The sequence below is a fragment of the Gopherus flavomarginatus genome, chromosome 2 (genome assembly GCF_025201925.1).
Source record: "Gopherus flavomarginatus isolate rGopFla2 chromosome 2, rGopFla2.mat.asm, whole genome shotgun sequence".
Taxonomy (NCBI): domain Eukaryota; kingdom Metazoa; phylum Chordata; order Testudines; family Testudinidae; genus Gopherus; species Gopherus flavomarginatus.
Genome location: NC_066618.1, coordinates 263,025,879 through 263,044,172, shown reverse-complemented (window position 1 = coordinate 263,044,172; position 18,294 = coordinate 263,025,879). Strand labels below are relative to the sequence as shown.

General features: G+C 44.4%; 1 protein-coding gene across 4 annotated transcripts in view; it reads right to left on the bottom strand.

Moving 5' to 3' along the window:
• Positions 1-9,597: 9,597 nt before the first annotated feature.
• The window catches only part of GRHL2 (grainyhead like transcription factor 2), a 139,122-nt gene continuing 130,425 nt past the window's right edge, over positions 9,598-18,294 (bottom strand). For all 4 annotated transcript variants that reach the window (XM_050940925.1, XM_050940924.1, XM_050940926.1 and 1 more), the window contains 2 exons: positions 15,227-15,291; positions 9,598-13,755 (listed from right to left, as the gene is read on the bottom strand). In XM_050940925.1, coding sequence (XP_050796882.1) covers positions 13,641-13,755; positions 15,227-15,291 — 180 coding nt within the window. In that variant the 3' untranslated portion in view covers positions 9,598-13,640. The remainder of the gene's footprint in view (positions 13,756-15,226; positions 15,292-18,294) is intronic.

Genomic DNA, 18,294 nt, shown 5'->3' with positions numbered 1-18,294 from the left:
TTTCAACAAGAGCAGAGTTAGACAACGTTGTGCACTTCAGAGAATTCTCATCCCATCCTCCCAAAGAGCCATGCCACGGTCACATGATTGGCTTGATGGCCACCTTGAACACTGAAGGAGCAGATGATGATGATTAGCAAAACTGTCTGAGAAAATCCGCTTTACTGCTAAACCTGCATTTGCCCTACAACTTGGATACCCGCTGTGTGATAATTAGTGGAGCCCTACACAATCAGTTGTTGGGAGAGTGTATTTTTTTATTTTCTCATGTATCCTCTGCAATTAAACTATTAGCATTTCCACTGCAGCCAAACCTTGATTTGCAAAGCGTTGGAGGGAAAAAAACAATAACAGAGGTTCAAGCTGATAAAGATCTAAAGAGGCTGATGAACTATTTTGTGTGTCATGCTGGCCATTTTAATGCTTGAGATGATTGTTTTTATTTTATTATATAATTTCTTTATTAACATTTCTGTTTGTTGTGTTGTTTTTCTCATAGCTATTTAGAAACAGAGTGAAATCCTTTTTACTAGATTCAGTCTGGCTGTTTTTATTTTTAGTTCTTACTCCAGCAAAACTTCCATTGATCTCCGTGTTAACTTTGCCTGAGTTGTGTGTGGTGAGTTGTGTGTAGTAAAAATGGAGTTTTAAACTGATCTAGGGATTGTTTTTGTTTGGTGCTTGTTTGTTTGTTTTTTCTCTGTACCATGTTTGCTGCATAGGGTTGAACTTGTGATTGGTTTGACTTATTTCTTAGCACTTGTTAATTCCTCCATTCACCCATGCCAGCCTCTCTGGGTTTTGCAGTTTTCCCTTTTATGGTTCTGCAGATTCAGTCCTATTTAACTGTAACTTTAAAGGGGTGATCAGTATTATACTTTGGCAAAAACACTTGAGCCTAGTCAGTTTAATAACATTACCAGTTACGAACATACAGGTCTACATCTTGATGTAGAGTAAATATTTATGGTCCAACTGTGTATGCACACTATACATATACCCCCTCCCCGCCCGAAGTCAGTTGGCTTTCCACAAGTCGACCACTTGCATCTTCATCTCGTAGGTTGGAAAACTGAAATACCCCTTGGATTAACCCTTTGTAAACTAATGATGTAACCCAAGGAAGAAATATTAAATTCAAAAAGGATAAATATTAATTAAACTAGCACAATCTGCAGTGTTTTATTACAGCTGTCTGAAATCATTGGTCTCCTATGTATATTCACATCAAAATGTTGTGGGTCACCTTTTTTGTTTCTGCTGCAAACTCATTTGGCCACATTGTGAGACTTTTGTCCGTGTAAGAACTGAGTAAACTCAATGAAAGTGACATCAGTGGGAGCTTTGCCAGTGGAAAGGCTTCTGGATTTGGGCTCTGGGTATTATTCATAGGTATGTTAGAAATGTTCAGGGTCAGTGGTTAAACCAAACCTCTGAAATGAAATCGGTAAACAGCCAATTTAAATTAAAAGGGAAAAGAAGTTTGATACGCAGTAGTGTATATAGTCTATGTTTGTAAGCATGATCACTGTTTGCTATTTTATAAATGTTTAGGACATTTCTGGAATTTTTAATGTGAAAGGAGTAAACTTTTCTTATTCTGCTAATGTACCTGCATTATGTTTTATTTCTTTATTGACTATCCTTTCCAATATGTCAGACATTTTCTTCTGTATATATGACATGCAGTTTTATGGAAGTCTTAGCAGCATTAGTTTGCATTTTTTAAAGACTGTACTAGTGTGTGGTAATGTGTTTTAGAAACGGCATCTTTGTTGTAAAATGTACAAACTATTTAAACTGACTTCTTTTGTTGTTGTTCATAGAAACAGAACTAAGAAATGCATGTGCCTGTTCACTTTTCCTTTGTGCAGCTGCGGACAGTCATTGTAACGATGCAATTGGTTTACATCATGTACAAAACCTGCATCCTTATTTTTAGTAGGGGTTAGTTTAAAACTCTCACAGACTTTTCCTGAAAAGTCTATTTTTGTGTATTTATCTCTCAGCTTCAAGCTTTTTTGATCACACATTCTGTGCTGCTCCCAGTGATACATGCCTGTGGCCAGGTCTGCATGAGGGCAAGACTCAGAAGTCTTCCCCATAGATTTATGCCCCTCCCCATGTGACACTGGTGATGAAATAGCAATGAGGAGGGCTCAGCTGTCTCAATTTTTCAAGCATGATTTCATGACTAGATCACTCAGGCCTTTACCCCCACAAGACAGACTGATCAGTCACTTTTGCTATGACTTTCCCCTCATACTTTATTGGCTACGTCAAAACAAAATTAATGGGTTACTACCTAGTTTAGCCTAGCGTAGTCCTTTTTTCATGCTGATGTGGGTAACTGACTTTAAAACTGTATCATTTAAATACGAGTGAGCCTGAACTGCTAATTCTGGGTCTGAATCCTAGTCAGGTTGTTTGGATTGAGCTAGGGTTTAGGTTCAGCCGACTACCCAGATGGGACCAATTATGAAGTTTAGATCCACATTCCTTTAAAGTTTAGGGGGGTGCTTAGATCCAGGATTTTGGGATGGGCCAATCCCAATATTTAACAAATTTCTGAGAGGAATATGGATCCATTTTGCACACTGTGCCACTGCATCTTACGGATGTTTTTATGAGAAAACAATTTAAAATGCATCTGGCAAAATGATAAATTTAGCAACTGTTTTTCCTTGTTATACAAACACACACAAAACAGCATTGTGTGGTTCAAAAAGATACATTTGTGACAGTTTCTTTTTCAGTGCCAAACATATGAGCAGTAATGTTTGAAGGGAAATAAGAATTTTTTACTGTATTATTACTGTTGAACAAATATTGTTTTTTAAATGTTAGATTTTTGAAGAATTTTGTATTGTAAACTGTTTTGTGACATGGTGCTTTTTCATACTGGAATTACTGAGTGCATCGAACTCTGAACTGATTTTCTTATATAAATGCGTAACCTTGAACAATCTTTATGAACATCAGTGTATGGTGAATACCAAGGTTCACAAAGAAATTTCCCTGTTGAAGCCCCTAAATGTTCCTATCTACTAATAAATGTTCTGCTGCAGCTAGTTTTCTGGAAAGTGCTATTGTATTGCTGCTGAAGAAAATTGAGCGAGTTAACCATAAGACTTAGAGAAAAAAACCTCAGTGCCCAGATTCACTATGAATTATTTTCCTAGTACTTTCTCTATCTTCACTTTTCAGAAGAGCCTGTCCATTCCAGTTGGAACTAGCACTGGTTCAAAGTACTTAATCAATATTGCACCGCCATTGGCAGCACTGTTTCTTACTCACAAACTAGAAGAAATAATAAGGTGACCTATGATCAGTGTTTAAAAAAATCCCCTGCCACAAAAACTCACACACACCCCCCACCCACCTTAGCTGGTTGACAGAAATGAAATGTTAGTCATTTTAAATTCAAACATACCTCCCTCTCTCACAAGACTGACTTCACCTCTCTGTTTGTTACTACAAGTTACTGGCATCCGAAATGACAATCGGTGAAGCTGGGCCTAGAGGAAACTACATGTCTCTGCATCATTGCAAGCTTCCTTCTGGCCCATTTCGGTTGTATCCCTCAATTTGGGTCTTAGTCATGGATATGTGACTTCAGAGGCTGAGAGCTTTGTACACGTGTGAGAGGAAGCAATGAACAAGAATTTCCAGGCTCTATTGGCTTTACAACATATAGGATGCAGAGTTAAAACCTACTTGCTTCCTGCAGTCCTGCTGTGAAACCAGCATCCTCCAAAGAGGATTAAACACTATGCCTCTACATTTGGACCCAGCTGGGATGACTGGGCTTGGAAATTTCCTGTTGGGAAAAGCATAGAGTTTGCACATATAAACAGAATAAATAACCTTAATTAAAATGGTCTTTGCAGCAACGTTGAACTATTTCTTAATCCAATACCTTTCTTAAGCCTGGCATGTATACAGAGAAATGAGATATAGAGTGGCTCTTTTCACAATCTGTACACAGTGGAACTTAAGTTTAAGTAAAGTTTTTATGATGTTCCAGAATTTAAATACTATATAGGGAAGGGGCATTAGAATTGGGATTTCCTGATAGTGCATTTAGGGTGGACTTCATCTGAGTGCATAGGGCTAGTGTAGTCTGTGCATCTTCAAGTCCCCCTTAAGACTATTTTTAGACTGAAATTATTCCCCACATACCAGATGCACTATTTGAAACATTTTGGGTCCAATGTCCCTGCCTGTGCCCCAGCACTAGATGAAACAGCTAAAGAACAGTTTTGTAAAAGAGAGAAGAAACACTAGGAGTATTTGTACCATCTCCTCAGGCACTGAAAAGAAAGGAGGAAACACAAGGACCAGAGAGTGCTTATCAGCTGGGAGAGACGGAGACAGCAAACAGCTGCCAGGTGCAAAACGGCCACATTAGAGTTGCAGCCACCTGGCTCTGTCATATTTAAAGGGCCAGCTTCAAAAAAAAAGCATGCTGGGAACAAATGTTCCTATAAGATGGCCCTCCTGCACAAAGGATAGTGGGTGGGACCAGGTCGTTGGCCAAAGAGAGGCAGGGTCTGTGTCACCACGGCATCACATTGGTGAATGTGTAAAGGAAAGGGGGCAGATGGAGATTCAGTAGCATTTAAGCTCTTCTGGTATTATGATTCCTTCAGACTAATTTAACAATCAGCCCATTACTTTCCCAGCTGTCCCTGTTGTAGGGTGCGATTAAATAAACTGACGGATTAACAAATTACATTCAAAATATTAGATTATACCAAATGTGCAGCAATAATCCTCTGAAAATGGTGAATGGCTGGGAAGGGCTCTCACCAGTGGAGCTGGGTGAACATGGCTGGGGTTTGTATGGATCAGATTCCAGTAGATCAGCCGTGGATCTGGATGGTCCAAATCTCTGAAGTCTACAAACTGGACTGGAAATTTTAGGAGAACAGCCTTCTCAAATATCCCTGGCACTTCCCTTTCAGCCCCAGCTGACAATTGTAGGACAAAAACAGCCTCTCACATGGTGTTCTGTTCTAGTCCTGGCCTGAAGTAGGATGGGGGGATGTTTTCAGACCCTTAAAAAGATTTAGTTTGAGTTTGGACATAGGAAGCCAAGCAGGCAGGGTGGGTAGAGGTTTTCCGTCATCTCACGTCTCCACTGCAGCAGGCCAGCTCCTTTCACGCTTTGGAGCCAGGATTAAAAATCCCTGCTTGGCCAGGCAAGATGCACTATAACAGGGACTCACTTCAGTATCTTATCTTTTGCAGACAACTAACACTGAAAGTGATTGTTTCAACACTTACAGTATGGCTGGCACAGTAGTTGCAAGTTGTTTGCCTTTGAAGGTGAACGTTCCAGTTTGATTGTTGCACTAGCACAGAGACAATATGTAACTGTTGATAGTGTGGGTGGGGTGAATTTAAAGGTTCGGGGCGGAGGGATGTGACCACCCCATTCATTGCATTTGGCTCTAGCACAGACGTTATCAAACTGGAGGACGGATCCCCCTGGGGAAGGCGCAGAAGAACATTCATGGAGGGGGGAACAGCAATGCCAGGTGCCTCGGGCCAGTCCTGTGTGGGGAAGGGAGCAGCATCTCCACCTCCTGACTCACCACAGAACCTATTGCTAAATGGAAGGCAGTGCAAGCCCCACTGCAGTGTAAGGGGAGCAGTTTCCACCAGGCAGACCCCCTACTGTAGGAATGGGAGAGCGGCTTCTGCTCTGAGATCAGGCATGCCGCATTTGCCTCACCAGTGGTAGGAAAAGAGAAGCAGCCCCAAGTAGCTGGGGGGCAGCCAGCCACCCTGCTGTCGCCTCCCTCCATGTGCAGCACAGACACATGAAGAATGCTGCCACCAGGGGGAGCTGCTGCCTCCTTGGTGCTGGGTGTCCTGGCCAGAGGCAGCCTGAGGCCTTGCTGACCCCCACTTCTCTGTGGGTCAGGCTGCAGCAGCCCCTCTGAGTGGGTCCCCTCAGAACATTTAGCTGTTGTGGGGGGCGGGGTATGACCCTGCATCCCCACTGCTTCACTGCTGCACAGTCAGAAAGGCATGAAGGGGGAAGATTTAGTTTTCTCTGAGGATAGTTTTAGCGCCCATGGGGCCCAGTGCATACCAGTGTGAAAAGTGACTCAGGGCTGCTGTATTGCGGGCGGGAAAGGCCATTAGGATGCAGTCAGCAGCTGCTCTTGGCCTTATAGTAGCCACAGGCTGGATTGGGCCTAATGTGAAAGCTGCTAAGCAGCTTATATATACACAACATGCAGCTGATTTACAGGGCAGTAAATTCATTGCACTAACCCTCATCAGGGCAGTCTAAGGCTCTAGATCATGTTGATGTGCCGGTGCTGCTGCCTTTAGGCACATAATGCTAGTCATGGCTAGTACTATCTTAGGTACTGACACTGCCCCCCCTCCCGCCCTTCCCCATTGCCCTTGTAGCTGAGCACCTCACAGTTGTTAAAGGATTTACCCTCACAACCCAGGAGGCTGGGCAGTGCTGTTAGCCCCATTTCACAAATGTGGCCCTAAGGCACAGCAGAACTAAGGGCTGGCATCACAAAGGGCCTTAGGCACCCATCTGCCATGTTAGGCACCTAAATCCCTGAGTTAGGCATTCACTGGTATCCCTGCTCAGCTGCCACCCAACCCGGCCAGTGCCTATGTTTTTGCTGTAAAAGTTTCCTGTCCACCTATGGTTCTGCCTCTGCCTTAGCCTCAGAGCAATTCACAAAGATGCCCCCACCTGATTTGCCTGCAGGGCCTGATGTGCTGGGGCTGCTCAGAGACATCCTAATGCCACACAGAACTGCCAACGGGGGGGTCCCCACATAACTTTTAGCCCCGAGGGTTAGCACACTCATCTGAGGTGGGAGAACCCTCTGCCCCCCCCCCCCCGGCTTAATTAAGAGAAGGGACTTAAGCAGGGCTCTGCCATCTGTCAGATGAGTGCTCTGGCCACTGAGCTATGGAATAATCTGATGTGGAGCAACCTGAGTCTCACCTTTGGAAACTATTGCACGTTGGCTAATTAATTAACATGTCATTGGCGCAGGGGCACTGGATCATGGGTTTTCCACCTGCTAGATATGCTTCCTCCCCGTCCACTGGGCCAGCAAGTGAGGCTGGAGGCAGGCTCACTTGCTGGCCCAGTGACGCTTTCATTAGTTTGCCACCATGGAATGGCTTCAGCAGGAGCACTTGAGGGAGCCCCTCCCCATGTCAGAATAGCCCCTAGTTCAGCAGTTTGCGCACTCTCCTGAGAGGCAAGAGACCATGGGTGGTGCATGAAGCTTCCCCTTGGGGAGGGTAGCCCCTGTCCTGCCTCCTCCAGCTGAGCCCCCAACCCCTTCCAGCCAAGGCCATGCTCCAACTCACTGCTCTCATTTCCCCCCTCCTCCAGTGGCCTGGGGCATGGGGGGGTGAGGGGTAGAGGGGGGGCTGAAAGCTCTGCCCCAGCCTCCCCGATGGCCCCAGCCTGTGTGTGTGTGTGTGGGGGGGGGGGGGGGGTGCTGAGACCTTATCAGGGCCTTGGGGTGGGGGGCTGAGCGGTCAGCCCTGACCAGGACTGTTGCAGAACTCTTGGCCGACAGGAGCTCTGAACCCAGAGCCCCTCTCCTGTTCCTCCCCTTCTGCCCTCAGCCCTACTTATGGCCCCCACCCCATTCCACAGCCTCGCCCGTGTCACCCCCCACTCCATCTCCCCCTGAGGCCCTTCCCCCCGCCCCAACTTACGCCTTTCGGTACCCCCTCACTGTGGGGAGAAAAGCTCAGGGCCGCAGCATGGAGCAAGAGCTCCTCCAGTGTCAAGGCTTGATGGGGAAAATTTTTCCAGGGCCCCAAATTGGCCGGGTCCCCTGGGTACAGATCCCATGGGCCCATGTGTTCATCTCCCACTGCCTTCCTCCCCACCCCACCCCCGCACAATGTCATGCGGTTTGGGGAGGCTTAGTCTCCCCCAGCTGCCATTATGCACTGGCCTGGCAGGCTTCCCCAGTCTCCAGTGTTCAGTAGCCATCTTGTCAGGTAGAAGAAGCCTGGAAGGATGGGGTCTCCTACATCCTAAGTAAGTACCTAACCACTGGGCCTCCTCTTCTTCACAAGCCCAACTCCAGGAGCAGGTTCATGACTGAGACTCACTAGCCGAGCCAGACACCTCCCTGAAGCCCAACTTAGGTACCTAATTCTCTGAGAGTGAGGCAGGGTTTAGGACACATCCAGCATCTTTGGCATCTTCCATTGGCAAATGTAGGTTTCTCCCAACTCAGTGTGCTGGCTTTCGTGAAACCCATGCTTAGGTCTCCCCACTCCTGGCTACACTGTATTAGGAGTCTTGGTGCCTAAGTCAGGGTCGTGAATGCCAGTGATTTGCAAGGCACCTAAAAGTTATTGCACTGTCTGCCTATGGCCCTTGGTGGCACTTGCCAAAGGTCAGGCAGGCCATGGAAGAGCAAGGACATGAACCGAGCTTTCCTGGCTACTGCCTTAAGCAATGGCCCCGTCTTCCACCCCATTCAGCAGCTGGAGCTGCTCATGTACACACCCTGCTGTGGCTTTTGGGACAGTGACCGAAAAACCTGGCTAAGCAGAGGGAGCAGAAAAGCAGTTTACAAACTGCACACATGGGAAGAGGGACTTTTGCCAACTGTAATTATAGTGGCTCAATGCTGGCATACTCCAAGCCCTAGGGGTGCTAGTCAGCAACTAGGCCTTACAGAGGCTAGCCATGGTAGGTCCCAGTCAGCTGTATGGCTAATGGAAAGGATATTTTACTGGGACTGGCAGGAATGTTTGCAAATACTCCCAGTACAGAGCCTTAAAAAGTCACCGTTCATGTGAGCAATGTTAAGGTCTCTGGGGTGGTCCAACTGAGCATCAGGGCTCTTCGGCCTAATGCCTTGGGGGGGGCCCTCTCCAGTCCAGTTAGGCACTTGCTGGGTTAGTCTCGCTCATTGGGGCCCTGCTGCACTGACTCCCTGCCCAGCTTCTACTGCTCTCCTATCAGTCCCCCAGAGACCTGCATTCAGCTGTAACATCAGGCAGGCACAGGCTCTGCATACAGTTCCTGGGAGTTTCTCTCAGTATGTCACTTCTCTACAGCTCCTGGCTCCCAGGCTTGCGCAATCCCTTCCTAGTCAGAGTCCTTCCTCCCACCTGGCCAGGAGGAAGGCTAAGTGCAAGGGGAGGAGGGTTAATGGGAGTTGGAGTCGCCTGCTTAGCAGATCCAGCATGACAATCAGCTTTGAAAATGTGTGTCTGCTTGCTATGGAGCTTGGGGCAGTGCCCCATTCAGTTAGCCCACATTCGCTGCCTTTGTTTTATGAAACTCATGGGGGCCTCAGTGCATGAATCAAACACTACACCAGTGTAATACTGTGCTTTGCTTCCCATGGATTACGGCTGCTATTGTGACTTCCAGTCCCTACTTATAAATACATGAGTATTGATGCTAGAGCTTGAGTAATGGGTATTTTCCTCAGCCCCTCTTGATTCCTTCAGAATAAGTACTACTTCTACTTTTCTGGGAAGTTTCTTAGAGACACAAAGAGGAAATGGAAAAACAGTACCTAATAATGCACTATACACCAATGAACCAGTTGGACACCAGTCTCTCTTACATATGAATATTTATTATTTTCTTTCTGAAAAATGTACAAAAAAATAAAATACCTGTATTTATAGTTTAGCAATCCCCTCTCCCATTTACAACACTATTAAGTTACATGAGCTATTACCTTAACATAAACACACACTGTTTATACATAAAGCTTCCTTGCTTGCCAGAGAGAGGGGCTGTCACAAAATTTGGCACAAACACACTTGTTTGTATCGTATCACAATTTAAAGAAAGTGGGGAAGGGACTAAACATTTTACATACTTTACACTTGAAAAGTCTCAGGAAGAGCATTCATTTCCAGTTCCATGTCACACTACATGCTGCATTCAGAACAGCGGTGCAGCTTCGTTTTTATTGATAGCACTGAAGCCATCAGTTCCACTCAATCTGCAACTTTTAAACAATCCATAGCACGAAATAGAGGAAAATAAACAAGAACAGTGTCTGAAACAATATCATCTGTAGTTCCTTGCTCAACACACTGTGCAAGAGAAGAGAGCGCAGGAGATACACACAAGGACGAAAAGTCAATTTTTTTTCTGAGTGTGTGCCCTTCAGTGGCAAAAATTCTCCAAACCTCACCAAACAGTAGTTATCACTAATCTTGGCGGGGGGTAGAGGGGGGGTGAGAGGGGAGGAGGAGGAAGAGGCACCCTTTCCCCACCAACAAAAAATGTAGCCTTCAAAACGGGTTATGATTCTATGCATTTGCTTTGGGCTATAAGCAGCTGAAATATGTTGGAGCAGCAGCAGACTTTAGATTTTTATTGCATAGTTTGGCTTTCATAATAAGGCATTCAATGGACGGCTATACAAACAAATTTATGAAATGAACCACTGACCGCTCAGGAAGTACTACTGCTTGCATTATAGCTTTGGCCTTTTGTGGGACAGCTTCTGCGCACAGTTCTGTTGGAATGTTTAAAAACTAGTGTAATATCTGTAAACATTAAGCTGCCCTTATATAAAGCGGTCCATGCACCAGCTGCCTTTCAGACTCCACTAGTTCATATTCAGGACTCTTCATTTGCGGGAGGAGATTTTTGTTCTTTGAAACCAATAACCACAAAGTACCAAAAAAAAAAAAAAAATAAAAAAAACCAACCCAGCAAGCTAACACAGGCATTTTTGTCCTCTGTTGCACTATTGCCAAAGCTCACTCCCATTTAAATTAGGAGCACATTTTAAATGTAAGCTATGTTATTCATCATAGGATTTGATGACGGATACATGTTTTAACCAGTATGAATGTAAATAAATGCATGGGATTTTTCCAGGCCAGCTGAAGCCTTTGAACCAATGTGTAATGGATATTTAGATTGGACAGAGGTGCTCTCTCATTGTTCTAGGAGCTTGAGTTACTGGCACTGGGCCTTCCTGTGACTTGAACACCTCCTTTTGACAAAAAGCCCTGAAAGGCAAGTTCAGGGTCCAGTGGGTCTCCTTCCACAACTCATGCTGTCACTAAAACCTAAAGCAGGGCAGCAAGCTGTGTTCTCTGTAAGGCTTTAGGTGCTTGTGATGCCATCCGCTGGAGCCCCTAAACTTCAGATCAGTAATGCTGAAGAAGAAATGACTAGTAGATTTGCTTAATGTAGCTATATTAGTCACTGTTAAACCTGTCTCTGTATCGGGCCAAATCCTGCTTGCCATACTCATCCAAAGAGGTCTTTAGCTTCAGGAAGGCTACCTGTGTGAGTAAAGCCAGAAGGATTTGGCTGTTCTGTCACTGTCATGGGATCCTAAACATTTTATTCTAAAGTATATTTTACAAAATCTTTTCAGTTAATCTTGGATGTGCCTTCCCTTTTGCAGATTGTGCACAAGCTGCAGCTCCTGAGCCTGGGATTAGGAAGATATGTCTCACCCCTGTTCACATTTCCTAAAACCCTGCAGTTCTCACCCGTCCTAAGCTAGCAAGCAGCAGTGCTCCAGGACAGTGGGACACAGTGCAACCCACAGGACATTCATATTGTATCAATTATGCAGGCAAGAAGGAATAAACACATCCCTGGGGGAGGGAATGCAAAGCCCACTATTAACCCAAGCGCTGCTGCTCCATGTGCAGGTTTTGCTGAGCCTTTCTTTATCTATGTCAACTATGTGGTGAATCCAGAATTCCCACTGACATCTGCCAAATTGATGTGTATTGCCAAACAGTCTAGTATCAAAAGCCACAGATGGGTAAAATAGATAAAAGAGCTTGCCTGATATCAAAGGGCTCATATGCTTGTTTACATTTACTCACAGGCTTCACTTTAAGTACATGCATAGCCCTACTGGGCCCTTGTGAGATGCCTTAGAATCCCAGAAAATTCTTCCATTTAAAAAAGAAAAATACAAGAACAAATCCAACAACTCAGCAGGACTATGCAGCATACCCAGGCCTGAATCTAACCTGCCAGAATTCACTTCTTTTTATGAAGAGTCAGAACTAAAGATCTGGCCCAAGTCAGGGTAGATCCTTGCTCCAAACAAAAGCCAAATTCAAATACCACCAGATTCCTATTCTGCAGCGTGTCCACTATTATACCTCATCACAGGTGGGTGAGAAAAGCAGCCGTGTAGGACTGTCTATGGTATGAAAAGGCCATGACACACCATTCAACACTACTTAATGCAGAGCAAACTGCAGCTGGGAAGGGGAAATAGAAAAAACAGAAGATCTACAGTGCAGACAGAAATGCAGCAAAAAGCAAATCCTGGATACGTTGGGTTTGAGTCTCCCCTGAACCGTGCTTGGGTTCCAGTCCTGCAAATGGTTATTTACATGCTGAACTACTATTGCCAAGTATTGCTGTCAATAGGACTACAGACGTGAGTACAGGGTTGGGAGCTTACATCTGTACAAAGCAAGTGTTAAAACAATACCACCAGATCAGGCTGGCAGCATTTTACACCCACCTTTGCACAGATGGAAATGACAACATGAGGTGCAAAGCAAGAGAGAATCAGGCCCATTAACCTGGGCAAACATTTCTGCAGGTGGCCATTGCAACAACATGACTGAAATGGACCAGTATGGAGGCAGAAAGGAAAGTATTATGGAGAAAAAAAAAGAGACACACCAATAGAACCCAAACAATTGAGTGCATTCAACTTTTAGAGGCAATGGACCAAATTCACCCCCAAATTTAGCCCTTTGAAGTTAATAGAGTTACACCCGGGAGGAATTTGGCCTGATACTTGTAAATATTCCAGTAATGAACCAAACCCATGAATCAGATGTGAATATTAGCTTCCCAGCACAGCCTCACCTCTCAGCAGTTTGCAGAAATCTAAACCTCTCGGAGAGGAGAGACTCGGTTCACCCTTAATCCAAACACAAAAAAAAGCAGTGGTAGTAAACATGCCCATGTACAGTAGGTTAAAATATATTATTGCATATTATAAACACTATATACAAGGTTAAAATGGTATTTTTTTCAGCTTACTTACAAATTACAATATAGATGAATGCTTACTTACATGTCCTCGTTGCTACATGCGGAGAACTACCAGAGTATTTGGCAAGACTATACACTACAGAGCAATAGGCATCATTTTGAGCAGGTGAATTCAGTTGGCCACTTTCCCCATCTTTAGCACTGCACCAGTTAGTAGCATCAGATTTTCTGGCAACTGATTGTGGAGGGGGCTATCATTAAAGCGATTTCAACCAGATTTCCCAAGTTGGACCAATACAATTCCTTTCCCTCATTTAGGGGGCACTTGTGCTGTTTTAACATCTGGGTTCAAAAGTTGCTATTTCACATGAGCCGGGGGTGACTGGTCTGGTAATCGTTTGTACATTGAAGAGAGGGGAGCAATAAATAAGGGGTCAAGTGAACGTGTGGCCTCCTGCTTGACAGAATCAAGTCACTGTTTGTTGGGTTTGTTTTTAGTGTTGAATAACAGAGTGGGCAACATTTTCAATGCATTTTTGTAACAGCTTCTCTGATCAGCGTCGACAAGTCTGCCAGGGTCCCGGGGAATGTTCTTCTTCACAACAAGGATGAAATGCTGTGGTTCCTCAGGAAAGGGCCCTGAGCTGGGCTAGATCTCAGTCAGCGTGATCTTGAAGCCTTCCACGGTGCTCTCCATGTTCAGGATGAAAGTGTCCTCATTGGAGTAGTGCTCAATGATGTTATCATCCATGTTTACCAAGATTCTGGTGAAAATGAAGAAATCAGTATTCTTACATATATGGCCAATCAAGGGGAAGATTCTGCACACTTGCCCAAAGCAATGCTGCCTGGTTAGGTGTATTCACTGCCTAATCCTGACTGACCCCAAACTGCATGGGCGAGAGGCTATAAGGGACATACAGCAATCTGTTTCAGAGTCCCACTGATGAAATCTCTTCCACTTCCTGAAGAGAATAGAATAGCCCTCTCCCAGACCCCCTCCTTCCGCCATGCACTGTGAAATCTCAATGGGGGTGGGAGAATAGATTTAGTTTGTTTGTTTTATTTTCTTTACTTATAGCCTCTGGACTAGAGGAAGCTGCCAGAGCTGGGTCTCCTGTAGTACTTATAAGCTCTGCAGGACAAAAGAGAGCTGCCAGGGGCAGGACATCTGTGGAGTTTATAAACTGCCTTGTAGTAGAGCTACAGCCAAAGCTTCTGCATCCTGCAACTCTAACAAAGCTTCCCCACTCTCCCTGTCCTGGTAGCTCATATTTGCCTGCACAGGTGTCGGGCTGCCCAAATTCATCTTGCTACTCCCAGCCTGCTGTATATACACATGGAGGGTTACTGCTGTGTGAGTCAATGATCTTTGGGAAATGATTTGTAGCTGGGTGTGAAGCCTGAGCTACACCACATGTGGTGGGCTGGTGTAAAGGTCAGCTTGTATGTGAGACTATAACGTTTCCTCGTTCGTTTTGATAAAATAGCTTCTTCTAAGAAACGTAACAGCTGAATATGGTGTTATGAAGAAGCTGACTTAAAGAGCAAACTGGAATTTCTTTGGAAGCCATCGAAATTCCCCCCCAGAACACTTTGTTCAGGTAGAATTAAGGCTGTAAATAGATGCCAATTTATTAAAAATGATGTTACTAGAATATTGTCATTATTCCAAAGTAAACATTGGAAGTCAGGATATTAAGGTTTGGGAGGTGGGAGGTTGGTTGTTTTTAAAATATTGGTACATTTGAATCATTGCAAAAGGTCTAAAGTTACTGAGCTAATGTTCTAATATTGAACATAGCTCTGCCTGTCCCTCAGCTACCTGCTCCCTGTCAAACTTTCAGCTCTGGGGCCATAGACTATTCCAGGAAACTCAACAAGTCCATTCTGCACGCACCCACTAGTTAAAGGCTGGAGAACCAATAGGCCAGTAAATCATAAAGATTACTGATATGGTCTTCACAGGACTCTGCTCTCACCCCATTATGGGCTTGATACCCAGCTGTACCCCATTCAGTCCATAAATTCTGAACCTACGTGCTCCAGACACAGACTAGAGATCAGCTTTTTCAATATTGTTCACCCTTTGTCATCTATTTGGGTTCAGGACTTGCTTCCTATTAGGTATTTGTACAGCACAGAGCACAATGGGGCCATGATCTTAGCTGCAGTCTCTGAGCATGACTGTACCAAAAAATCATAATGATTAGTTAAGGTTTTACTTTCTCTTACCCCTTTTTGCTTTTCTTGTAAAGTTTTGCAATCTTTTCTACTGGAAGCCCATATTTCTCAGATATCTGAAATCATTGAACAATGACAACAACAAGAATTAAAGATAAACGAGGAATAGGAAAAACATTCTGTACCTTTAGGATAAGATATTGAAGCACCAACTCATGCAGACTCTTTTAGCAAATATATATATATATTTCCCATGTTAAAAGGGCCACCACCAACCTACTTTCATAGACAATGTGGCCTAACTGAAGACTGTGTGTGCGCGTGTGTGTGTGTGTGTGTGTGTGTGTGTGTGTGTGTGTGTGTGTGTGTGAGTTCAGCATGACTTTGAGAAAATGGAATGTTTTCAAAAGCTCAATGAGAATAATTGCTGTGAAATGGAGAATGAAGAGCAACAAATACCCATTACTCCAGCACTAAAAGCAGTCTCAGAAGCAAAGGCAAATGCTACTACAAAAATCAAAACATGGCTTCCTAACATCAAGGAGTGGTCATGACAAGAGCCTCCTAGGAAGTCTTTAGGGACATTGAAAGACTGATCTAATTTATCTGAGAAGTGCTTGGACATGATGGGTGTTGTGTAAAAGCTAATAGATAAGGCACCAACAGATGTCGCTCAAGAATATACAGTATAATTCCTGGATTTTTCAGGACCAATAAAACATGTTGGGCACTGCAAATGGCTGTATCTGGCCGCTCTGACAATGGTCCTGGTAGGAACCGCAAGACTAGATCAGGGAGATTTGATAAGAGATTCAGGTGCCATCCACACTTCTGGTTTTACACCCCATAAGGAATGTGATGCAGTTTAAATTTTGGCAGTGTGGCTTCCATGTGAAATTTGCAAACTGCCAATTTTATTAGGGTTGTGCTTTGTCAGGCTGGTGCTCTCAATCATGGCTCTGACATGGTTCATTGCCTCTGGAAATGGCTGGATGTGCTAATGCTAGGCCTGGTCTCATATTAGCATTCGTATTACAATAACACCAAGAGGTCTCCATGAGGACCAAGGGCCCGTCACATTAGGAACTTCACAGCCATGTAGTAAAGCACAGTCCCTGTCCCAAAGAGCTCACAATCTAACGTAAACAAAACATAACAGGTGGGTTTATCAAACATGAAGAGGGATAGGAGAGAGAAAGGACACAGGTAAAGCTGAAAAGATCATGCAAGATTCTGAGCACTCTCAATTCCCACTGGTTTCCATGAGAGTGGGGGTTCTCAGTATCTCCCAGGCCCATGCAGCAGCTTGCAGGGTCAGGCCCATTGTTCACAGAAGGATGGTTAAGATGTTCTAAACTGATTTGCATTAAAAACCCGTTAACACTCTGCTAACATGAAGAAGGCTTGAGAGGTGAGGTTTGTTCCCTAGTTAACAGCATGTAACTGCTTGCAAAGTTAGACTCCACTCCTGCATTGTGATCGAAGCAGGTGGGCTGCTGCGGGCATGTAGCTCCCGTTGCAGTATTGGAGGCTTAGACAGTATCCTTATCAAACTAATCACAGTCAGTACTGCTACTCGGGAAAGCTCTCTCACCGCTTTTTATTCTCCTCCAAGGAGGCAGGGTGGTTACAAGTGTCAAGAGGTGAACATACCTATAGATGTGCATACTGTCTGGGAGAGGAGGGAAGAAAGAGAGACAGCAGATTAAGGCCAAAAGGTGAAGCTCTGAAAGTAATTTAGCTAAAATGAAAACCAGAAGTGATAGAAAAAGTGTCAAAGTCTGATTGCTAAAAGGGGGGAGGTTTAAAAGTACACACAAGGCCTATTGCCCTGTCACTGTAATTCAAGAAGAGGCAAGAGATTCCACAAGAGTAGCTGCCATTTCCAGGCATTAAATTCCCATTTCCTCCTTTTATTTTCCCCTTATTATCTGTATTACCGTTGCGCCTAGGAGCTCGAGTCATGGACCCATTTTGCTAGGCACTGGAGAAACACAGAATCCCGCAATCCTTGTTGAGTAGTGACCAGGGGTCAGATAATATCAGGTAAGTGGCTGCTGCTCTCGGTTGTTCCCAAGTCTACACTTTCATTTGAAAAAAAGCATTAAGAGTCAATACCTGTTGGTTGGGAAGAAATCCTTGAACATGTTACTCAAATGTAAAGTGGTGCAGCAGTGTCTGCCTGAGTCTGCAGACAGGCTCAACTAATAGGTGTGTGACAGATACGGACTGCCCCTTTCACCTCATTGGGAAGCTGACTCTGAAGCCTAATGATGAGTTAAATGTCACTATTTTAACAAGCTATTAAACACAGCTACATGAAAGAGTTGCTGAATTTTTATCTCTGTCCCTTGGCAATGTTTATTGAAAACGTCAAGCAGACATGGAAAAGAAAATCTCCTTGTCCCAAGGCCGTTTGACAGCAGCTAATGCATAGCATACTGCACATACCAAGGCAAAGCTTTCCTGGGAAGCCTCAGTGGACCTAAGATACATGTACCACATCTTTTTGGAAGTGGTTTGGGATGTTTCATTCTATGTATATTATTAGGAGATACTTTGGGGAATGCCTCATTTGCTAAACCCTAGGACAGGTGCAGGATTTATATAATGTGTCCGGATTACTGGGCTTTGGGAAATACCTGAAGTTGATTGAGTTAAGCACATTTCTGAGGAACTACTGAAGATTCGGCCAACTACTTAGAATAGTAAACTATGGAGACATGGCTTAGAGCGGGGTTATGGGAAAGCCTCTGATTCAGAAGGCTCTGAAAAGGATCAGCCACAGCAAATATGCTAGAATCCTAAAGTCCTGTTATAGAATCAGAGAATTTAGAGATGTACTCTCAGGGCATCTCATTTAACACTCTCTTCCAAAGCAGGAGAGTTGGGAGTAGGGATCCTTTCAAAGCAGGCTAGTATGCAGAATATTCTCTGGAGCTGTGTGACGTTATTGATATAAACTGGGACCATATAGAACATGGGTTGCAACCAAGGTCCTATAGTGGCACCAGATCTTATGTAAAGGGGGTCATATAAGGTGTCCAAGACCAGGTTATGGGTTACTGGTTATAATTATGCTGTCTGTATGTCTGTATCATTTTGTAGTTGAAGTTATA